The sequence below is a fragment of the Cibotium barometz genome, chromosome 14, assembly GCF_041138505.1.
Source record: "Cibotium barometz isolate CiBa-2024 chromosome 14, ASM4113850v1, whole genome shotgun sequence".
Classification (NCBI taxonomy): Eukaryota; Viridiplantae; Streptophyta; class Polypodiopsida; order Cyatheales; family Cibotiaceae; genus Cibotium; species Cibotium barometz.
The window spans coordinates 49,765,552-49,775,369 of NC_141059.1; the positions used below are offsets into that span (position 1 = coordinate 49,765,552).

The 9,818-nt window shown below is 42.7% G+C and overlaps 1 protein-coding gene across 1 annotated transcript in view; it reads left to right on the forward strand.

Annotated features, from left to right (window-relative positions):
• The first annotated feature begins 1,453 nt into the window (after positions 1-1,453).
• Positions 1,454-9,818, forward strand: part of LOC147632136 (alcohol dehydrogenase 2-like) — a 20,297-nt gene continuing 11,932 nt past the window's right edge. Inside the window, exon 1 of the mRNA XM_086808763.1 lies at positions 1,454-1,809. Coding sequence (XP_086664889.1) covers positions 1,773-1,809 — 37 coding nt within the window. The 5' untranslated portion in view covers positions 1,454-1,772. The remainder of the gene's footprint in view (positions 1,810-9,818) is intronic.

Consider the following 9,818-nt stretch of genomic DNA (forward strand, 5'->3'; position numbering starts at 1 on the left):
ATTCCTTTCAAAATACTATATAATGTGTATCATGATACTAATATATTCCTAATAAATGCCAAATAAAACACAATAAGTACACAAAAGAAATCCCAAAACATAGTTAGCACAAAGATATTACTTGAGAATAAAACCCCAAAAAAGATAAAGGTATGAAAAACAAGTGTTATAAATATACAACGGTGTGTAAATAAACTTTAGCATGTTTTAAAAAATATATATGTGGAGAGGTGTGTAGATGATAATACATAGATATGCAAAGAGAGAGGAAGAATTCTAACAAGGAAGAGAGAGATGTGTAGTGCATTCATGTAGTGTTGTGCAAAGGAAAAGGAGAGTTGTGTAGAGAAGCTATAGCTAGGTGGTTTTATGCATAGGTTGCGTACGCATAAGCTACTATGAATTAGTGGCTATGCATAGCCACTTATGTATAAGCTGGCACCTACTCATCGCTCACTTACGCATGGATGTATAGGACCTATACATAAGTTAGTCTATGCATAGGGCTTTATGTAGTGGCTATGCATAGCCCACTTATGCATAAGCTCCTATGGCCAAGCGACCATGTATATAATTTTGCTTGTGTATAGTTATTGGCTTATGCATAAGCGGCTATGTATGAGCCGCTATATATAGGTTATCATGGCTAGCCGACTATGCATAAGCGGCTAGGTATGTGCCATTATATATAGGTTACTCTGCTAGTAGCTATGCATAATCCTCAATACTATTGATGATCCTTCCCATTGGATTATTGTAGTTGCGAGAGACAAACTTTTCCATGTATCAAGCCCATAATTCCACCATTCTTCCTCTAATCCTCCAATCCGCATTTTGAGAGCCATAAACTCCCTTCGTTTGTTTTCCTTGATTTCATTTACAACTACTTCTTGTATGTTACGAACTGTGTCTTGCATGTTTCCCCCTACCTCGTCTTTCACCTCTTGCTTTAGTTCCTTCACCTCTTCCTTTACCTCTCCTCTATAACCCACCCTTTCAGTCATGTGATTTGATTTAATTAACTCATTGAGAGAGAGAGAGAGAGAGAGAGAGAGAGAGAGAGAGAGAGAGAGAGAGAGAGAGAGAGAAGATTCTTTTAATGTCTGTGGAATAATCCCAATCATTATGAGCATATTAGATGGTTAGCGGGTTTCGAAGTCAGGTGGGTTTGCAACCAAAAAAGGGGAGAGAGAGAGAGAGAGAGAGAGAGAGAGAGAGAGAGAGAGCTGATGCGGGCCCTGCCTATCTATGGTGTTTTGGCAATTGTATACGAGGACTTATTAATTGAAGAGAGGGTCCAATGTTACTTTATGAGCTACTTTTCAAAGTACCATTCCAATGTAACTCTTATAATATTTTTAAAGTACCATTTCAATGTAACTCTCATAATATTTTTAAAGTACCATTCCAATGTAACTCTCGTAATATTTTTGAAGTACCATTCCAATGTTACCTCTCGTGCTCACCTCTGAAATGTAGAAGGAAAAGACACCACCATATCATAGTCAAAGTCAATAAATATTTTTTATAGCCTTCCAAATGTGTGGCATGGCAGCGTTTTATGATATGAAAAATCGACATTCATGCAACACACGTGCACGCAAAGACCGACTCCTCCCGAGATGTGACAGCACTTGACTCTTCCCTCACAGACTGGAGACATTTTCCATAGCAAATATGGATGCATTATTGGTGTGCCCTTTGATGCGAGTACCTCCTTTCTTCTTCTTCTTCGCACAAAACTGCAACAGAGCTCTTGCTGGAGTTTAGGCATGGCCCCAACTGCTGGACAAGTTATCACCTGCAAAGGTCTTATTCATTTTGATTTTTTCTTGTTTTTCAGTTCATATGCAGCGATGCTAACTGTCTTGATGAGCTTTGCTAGCTTAAAGAGAGAGAAGCCAACCATGCAAGCTCAGTTCAATTCATTCTTTGAAGCCTTTTTTCTTTTACTAGAGAGAGAGAGAGAGAGAGAGAGAGAGAGAGAGAGAGAGAGAGAGAGAGAGAGAGAGAGAGCGAATGATGTGATGATGATAGGCCATCCATGGTCTCTACCTAGAGAGATGGCCATGATGATCATTTTAGCCAGAAGCCATCCAAATACACCAGTGAAAGATAACACACCACCATCATCATCTCTCTACAATAGCTGATGATGATGATGGTATTATAATTATTGAGGATGACTGTATGATATAATCGGTCTTTATTGTGATGCATACCTTTTTCATGTAAAGATCTGATGCTGTGGGTAGGCTTCTTCAACACTTGGTGTTGTTCTGAGCAAAGGCTTGAGTGTTGCTGTCACACTGCTCTTGTTGCTGTGCTGTCGAAATCATTTGCCCTGCTGTTTGCCTTCCGTGGTAGAGAGACAAGCCTTGAAGGCCAAGAAATCCTACAAAGTTGATCCATTAGAGCATGGCCAAAGCAATCACAGACACAAGGCACTGATTGCTACATCGAGCCGACTAGCTACCTTTCCACGCCATGGGGTTGATTCTTCTTTGTTATAGGTGGTTCATCTTGTGGTTGATCTGCTGTTTTTGTAACAACTCCTCCCACCTTGAGTTTTCCAACAAGCGCTCAGAAACATGAAAGTCTACTTTGGCCTGCTCTGAGTCTTGGTAAAGGCTCTACCATTGGATGCCACAACCTTTGCTGTAGCCACATCCTCCACCACTGCTCTCAGTCCAATGAATTATGTTTCTAACATAGTTGACAGCCTATGCAGGATAGTTTGAGATGTCAACTGAGGCTAGATAGAGATTTGCAAGTGATCTTGGATTGCCTGTCATAGGTTTGTTGTGCATGGGTTGTTTTATTCTCTTATGCTGCTTTCCAAGTGGATTTCCAATAACCATGCAAGCGGTTGTGTGCTAGAATTTCTAAGGAGTTTGATGCCCTCCTCCCCTGCATCTGTTTCAAGCTAACAAAGCTGGTGGAAAACCCCTCGCACTGACACGACAACGATTGGTCACTTTACACGGTGACTCAATGTGCAGAATTCTTAGCTTGAGGACTCCCCCAACTTTGTATAAGTGAGTGCTTTTTTCATTGCTAGGATTCTTTGGTAAATTCCCCATGGATTAAGGTTGGACCATGCCTATGCTAAGTTCTAGACCTTGCATATGGTCTAGTGGGATCTACTAGTAAGAGAGGTCAGGGTTTGAGCAATAGAAATGGTGATGACCCAGGATTTATGTGTAAATGGATGTAGTCAATTTTTATTGCCCAATAGTGTTCTGGCATAATTTTTGGTAAAGTATTTGGCAACTATCTATACAAATACATTGCCTTGTCTTGATATGCCTAGCATAAATGAACGAGCCAGTACGCTTTGTGTTGCCTTACTCAATAGTTGGTCTCTATGATGATTGAGCTCTAGTACATATAGTCCTCGGCATCTGTGACACACCTACGAGTATGCAGGGCACAGTCTGACATAAGATAGCAGCTGACTGGCAGAGTTGGACAGCACATGTGACACATGGCACTGCCATGTGATAGTGATGACATGGTGGCAGTGATGTGGCACTGATGACGTGGTAGTTCGGTATAGGTGGCCGACAACAATACTACTGCCTGACTAGGAGCATTAGTGCATATATATACATGGGTAGTATTCATCTTCTTTCCTCAGTGTCGGACTTCACAGAGCGTTTCTTTGTAGGCGAAATGCTAGCTAGGATTATACAGTAGGTTGTAGGTATGTGATTTGACGTCTTCATTCTCAACGGCATATTGTACTTAAATTTTAGTTGTATTACTTCTTTCTTGTACATAATACAGAGCAAGTAGTTTAAGACTCTTGTGTGTGTTGTATGTATGATTCTGCCGCACTCTTCTGTGGAAAGCCCTAGCACATAGGCACAAGTGTTCTATAGTTGGTATCAGAGCCCAGGGAACCTACAAATGTTTTTCTTTTCTGGCACCGTGTGCGTTGTAGGGTAGAGCACTTAGATTCCAAGAGTGCACAAGTTCGGGTTTGGTAGAAGTGAATATTTGGGTTCTCTCCATTGCGCCTGGGTTAATTGGGGTATATTGTGCTTCCCTACCCCACCAAACCCTCACCTCATCACGCAGGGCTGAAATTCCTCACCTGTGGTCCCTGATCACTTGTATTTGTCATGGATTCACAACTCATTGATTTGCTTCTCAGCATGAAGACATCCATAGACATGCGGGCGGCTAAAATGAAGGCTATATTCGCCCGTCTCGATAGGATGGAGTTGGCACCTCGAGCGCCTAGTATTACGGATCTGGAATCTACAAGGGCCGGTGCTTTGGAGCAAGTGTGGACGATTCCAAGGATGAAGTTGCAAAACTTTATGGAGGAGGATTTTTTCACTCCTTTGGATGTAGGCAAGGATGTACTGGAAGAGCTTCGCTCCCAAATTGATAGTCATCGTTCCACACTTGCATATAGTCGGCAAGAGAGAGGCCATTTGCGTCACCAACGGTCTCCTTCATGGAGTTCGTCTCCACTGGATTGTCTAAACAGCTCCCACTCATGTTCACCGGTCGACGTTGGGGGACTAATGGTTTGTTGAGTTATTCCTCCATACCTCATGAGGAATGAAAAGTTCAATAGGAAGATGAGCAAAGAAGTCGTCACCAATTGGACGCGCGAGATGGCTGCCACGTTGGCAATAGCAGGTGGTTCAGATATTTTTCAGCCCCATTTGTTGTGTACAGCTTTGACGGGTGCCGCTTTCTTGTGGTGGGAACACCTTAGGCACCACTCCGTGACTTGTGGGGGTGATTGCCGCTGCGAGGCAGTCTTGAAGCAGTTTATTCTGGTAGATTACGAACATGAATGGAAGAAATACTAGGAGCGTGTTATGTAGAAACATGCTGAATTGATAACCGACTATCTTGCTCATTTTTTGAAGCTTTTGCTCATGCTCCCAAGGGCATCCGATAGCAAGAGAAGGTTGAGCGATTTGTGGATGGTTTAAACCGTCTTTGCACGCAGATGTTCGTGCACATCAATTGCCTGAACTTTTAGATGTGGTTCATCTTGTTACAACCCTCAAGATGCGTGAGAGTTCCAAGTCTCAAACTCAACACTAGGGCAATAGAAAGGTAAAGACAAGGGTAGCCCATCCAAGGCCAAGGATGATAAGGACAAGGCAAGTGGGGGAGCCTCAGTTACTCGCCTTACCCTTGAAGAGCATTGTGCCAATATGGCTATTGGACAGTGCTTTTATGTGATTTCATTGAACATATTGGAAGGGAGTGTTTGAAGAACACGTGGAAGGAGAATGGTTAAAGCAAGAAGAACTCCAAGGAGAAGGTGAGTTCGCCTGCTACAACAATATCTACGACACCGACACCATCTACTCCATTTGCCACCAGTACCCAACTGCTCTTCACTTGACTTGGTCTAGGAGGATCTCAATGGTCCTCGGGTAGCATGATACGGTAATGTGTTGGGGGATGCTTCATGGACATTCCTCTTTGATGGAGGAGCCTCAAAGGACATCATTAGAGACTGTGTGGTTGAGCAGTTGAAGTTGCCTACGACAGTGGCCACCAGTGGCATAGTCCTAGCCACTGCCATGAGAAGCAAGCGGAAGAAATCGAACGAGTTGAGGATGCCCAATTGGCTTTTGGGGAGTTTTCTGAATGTCGCACGTTCAAGGTGGCACCTTTGGATCATGTGGATATTATTCTGGGCCACCCATAGTTGTATGATCATGCACGTATGATCATGCAGGCATGGTCTACCATAAGGAGCAGAGGTTGACTTTCCAAGATACTTTCGGCTACTCCTTAGAAGTGATTGGGGAGTCCTTACCGTCTCACATAAACCCTATTGCAGTTATATCCACTCTTCAGATGAAACGGGTGGTATGCAAGGGTGGTCATACATGTCTGGGATATTCAGCCAGATGACTTGGAGGATTTGGCAGTAGATAGACAATGTGTGGAGATGGTCTTGTGGTTGATTGATGCCCATAATTTGCAGCTTCACCCTTGAAAGATGGAGTTTTTCATGGTCAAAATTTCTTATCTAGGACGTGTCATCTTTAAGGATGGGATCCATGCATACACCCTCTTTCGAAACAATGTATCCCAAATAGTGAATCTCTAAACAAGAAGAATTTCACTCTTCTTTCCATTGATGAAAAGCTTGTTTTTCTTAAGCTCTTCAAACACAATGGCGAGGTACTCCTTATGCTCTACTTCATTCTTTGAAAAGATAATAATGTCATCAAAGAAAGTTACCGTGAACTTGCAGTGAGGTCTAAAAATCCTATCCATCATTCTATTGAAAGTCGCGGGTGCATTTGTAAGACTGAATGGTACCACCAAATATTCATAGAGCCCGAAAGATGTTCTGAAAGCAATTTTATGAACATCTTGAGGCATCACTATAATTTGATGATAACCACTCTTAAGGTCAATACGGTTGAAGCACGTAGCTTCCTTAAGCTTGTCAAGGATGTCATCGATTCGAGGAATCGGAAACCTGTTCTTGATAGCTACCTTGTTTAGATCTCTGTAATCTACACACATCCTGTGTGAACCATCCTTTTTTTTGAACAAGTAATACTGGAGAACAGTAAGGCAAAGAACTCGATCGCATCAACCCTTTGTCAAGGTCATTCACCTGAGTCATAATTTCCTCCTGTTGGGTGGCACTTACTCTGTAGGGAGGCCGGTTAGGAGGGGAGCTACCAAGGATAATGTCAATACAATGATCCTCTGGCCTCTCTTTAATTGTCCAGGTAGGGTGTTAATAAAGCGATCAACATAGTCGCTTAGGAAGATTATCTTGTCCTGATCTATGGAAGTCACAGAATCATGTTCAACATTCTTGCATACAAAAACCAAGTAAGAACAAGCCGATTTCTTTATTGCTTTAGAAATGGAAATATGGCTTACAACTGGTATGGTACTCCCAGTGGTACCTGCATCTATGCGAATTTCCCTAACCCTATGAGTATTTCTTCTCCTTATGCAAAATCTTGGGATCCAAATGGTAATGCCAGGGCATCCCAAGTATCACATCACATCCTGTAGCGGTGCTACCAAAAAGTCTTCATGGTCCAAATAATCGTGAATTTGTATACGAAGCTTCCCTATGATGGAAGTGACTTTAACCTCTTTGCCCTCAAAGGCGGCATCTGAATGAAAATCCATACACATCTCCTCGGGCTTTAACCCAAGAGCAGTAGCCATGTGGATAGATATGACATTATCAATAGAGGCATTATAAAAAAGAAACAAGGCAGTTTGATCCTTCAATTTATCCCAAGCCTTGCATAAAAGTTTACTTTTAGGTTCATGTGCAGCATTCCCCTCTACATTAGGTATGACATTTACACTCAGTTTTGCATCTTGCATATTAGAATTTTTGACATTCTCTCAACCCCCATCTGTTGAGCAATAGCATCAACAGTAACAAAATCTGCCTTAGCGTGAGACTTGGACTCAATAACCCTTTGTACATCCGGGTCCCTTTCTAAAACACGGAGCTCTTCAAGCTCCTCCATCAAAGCATTTATATCTTGTTGATCTTCAGTTCTAGCAGCTAATTGTGAATTGTTAGCTGCCAAAGCCCCAATACGGTCTTTGTCTCTATCCTTTTCCCGCATGCGGCGAACACGAGTGATAGAATCCTCCACATATTGATTTGAATGGCTGGCCATGATGTATTTACTAGGTTCTTCAGATAGAAAAAGAATTTTTGTGCCTCGGAACTGCTAATAATATCTTTCCAAAAAATGATACTGAAGAGACTGCAAGTGTGCAACAGTGCCCCTACAAAAATAGGAGGGCCACGACGTCTTTCCACACGCTCATTGCTGCTCAAACCAAAGGTAACTCCTTTCTGAGTGTGACAGTAAGATGAGGGCTACCTCAGAATCCCAACCTTCTTTCATGGATAATGACTTCTAACAGCCATATCCAACATCATGTAAGGCATAAGCTATGTAGAAAACCGAGCTTTGATACCAATGTGACGGAAGGACAATTGAAACATGGAAATCTTAACTATCATGAACCCTGATCAAACACATAAACATGCCAGAGAAAGAGAGATGAAAGATAGCTCTACACAATACACCACACTAGGGGCCAGAAGATGGGTTGACACCCCCCCCCCCCTCCCCCTCCTCTTTATGGTTAGATTACCAAAAAGGGGTCTACTTGTATCAATGCCAACCTCCCACATGCACCACATGTCCTATCAACACACAAAAGGTGGTGGTATAAGGCATCTAATTGATCACGGAGATAAAAGTGAGTGTATGAAATTGTGCGGGCTAGTAGGCCTCCCATTGTTCCCACTAAGAGAATGGAACACAACATAGTAGAGCTCAAAATCCACATGGTATCGACAACATGTGCCACGCTGATAGAACTAGAACATAAACCATGGTTTGCATTGCTCAAAAGAAATTTGGCCAATATTGAGGTGAGGGTGTGCCTACACAAATTGAGTATATAATTCAATTTAACTCACCTTAGGAAAGCAAGCCCCATGTTCGATGAACACACCCTTTGAGACTTTGCACCTGAATCTTCCAGTAAAAGATGAAAACAGAAACAAACATATGCTGAATTCAAAGTTCCTTAATAGAACATGAGAGCTTTTCCGGCTTTAAGCACATGTAGGACAGCTATGGACAACCCACAACATTCCTACATCTGCCCGGGACAGCCCTATATGGTTGTTTCCAACCCTGCCACCCCCAAAGAGGAAGTTGACCAGCTTCAAGAGGCTGTACCAGCCATCGACCAGCCCTCAGTTGCCCCCAGAGGAGTCGGCCAGCAGTTTTTGCATGCCTGGAGAGAAGTCGGCCAGCAGGTAGAAAACTGCTCCTCCGGTCGACCAGCCCTTTGGCTCAAATAGGCAAAAACGGCCAGCTTTCTGGCACAGTTTAGGTGAGTCTATCAGCAGATTCCCATGCCTAGAAGCAGTCAACCAGCTCATAGAGAAGCCCAGATCCAGTCCACCAGCAGATATGGACTCTAGAATAGGTCGGCCAACTCCACCAATCACTTGGAAAGCATGCAACTGCCCAAACTCGACCTCTCCCCCCCTGTAATAGAGCTTTCCTGCCAAAAATATCAGCTTGTATGCTTTTTAGGTCCAGAAGGGGGAGCCTACAAGCAATAGACCCATAAGATGTCCAATGCCCGATACTTGGGCCACCATGTGTATTAAAATAGTCTTGCCCAGTGTGTACAACTTATAATCTAGTTTGGTCACTTATAAGTGAGTGTGGACCTGTAACAATAATTATTAGCATGTGAAAACATAAAGCTGTAAATTGAGTTTCAAGAGCACTTACTACCTGTAAACACATGTAGACAACACAGGTAGTAATCTCAGGCATTGTCCAGGCAAACAAAACAAGTCATCCAAACATAAAATTAAGGTCATGCACACACGAGTGCAACTAAACTTGAAGAAACACCCATCTGCTCAGTTGTATCAATCAGGTAAAATGTTCAGGGATCCAAAATCCTTCCGCAATCTTCCCAAAACATAAATACAAACGAACACCAAGGTAGCTAGTCCTGGGAAAAAACACCATGTTAGGCTCCATATGACATACATGTATTGTCTCCATATGCCACACATGTACAGTAGAAAAAAAGAAGTAATGAGGGAATTTGTGACAGGTTTGCACTAGTACAAGTAGGGTTCTTGTCTCAAAAGTAGCTCCAGTATCTCCTCGAGGTCAAGGGCTACCCATGTCACCATTTGGTCCCTCACCCGTCTCGACCAGTGGAACCAAGGTGTGAACGGGTATTTTTCCACAGAAGCAACGAAGTCACAGGATGGAAGACGCTTGTGT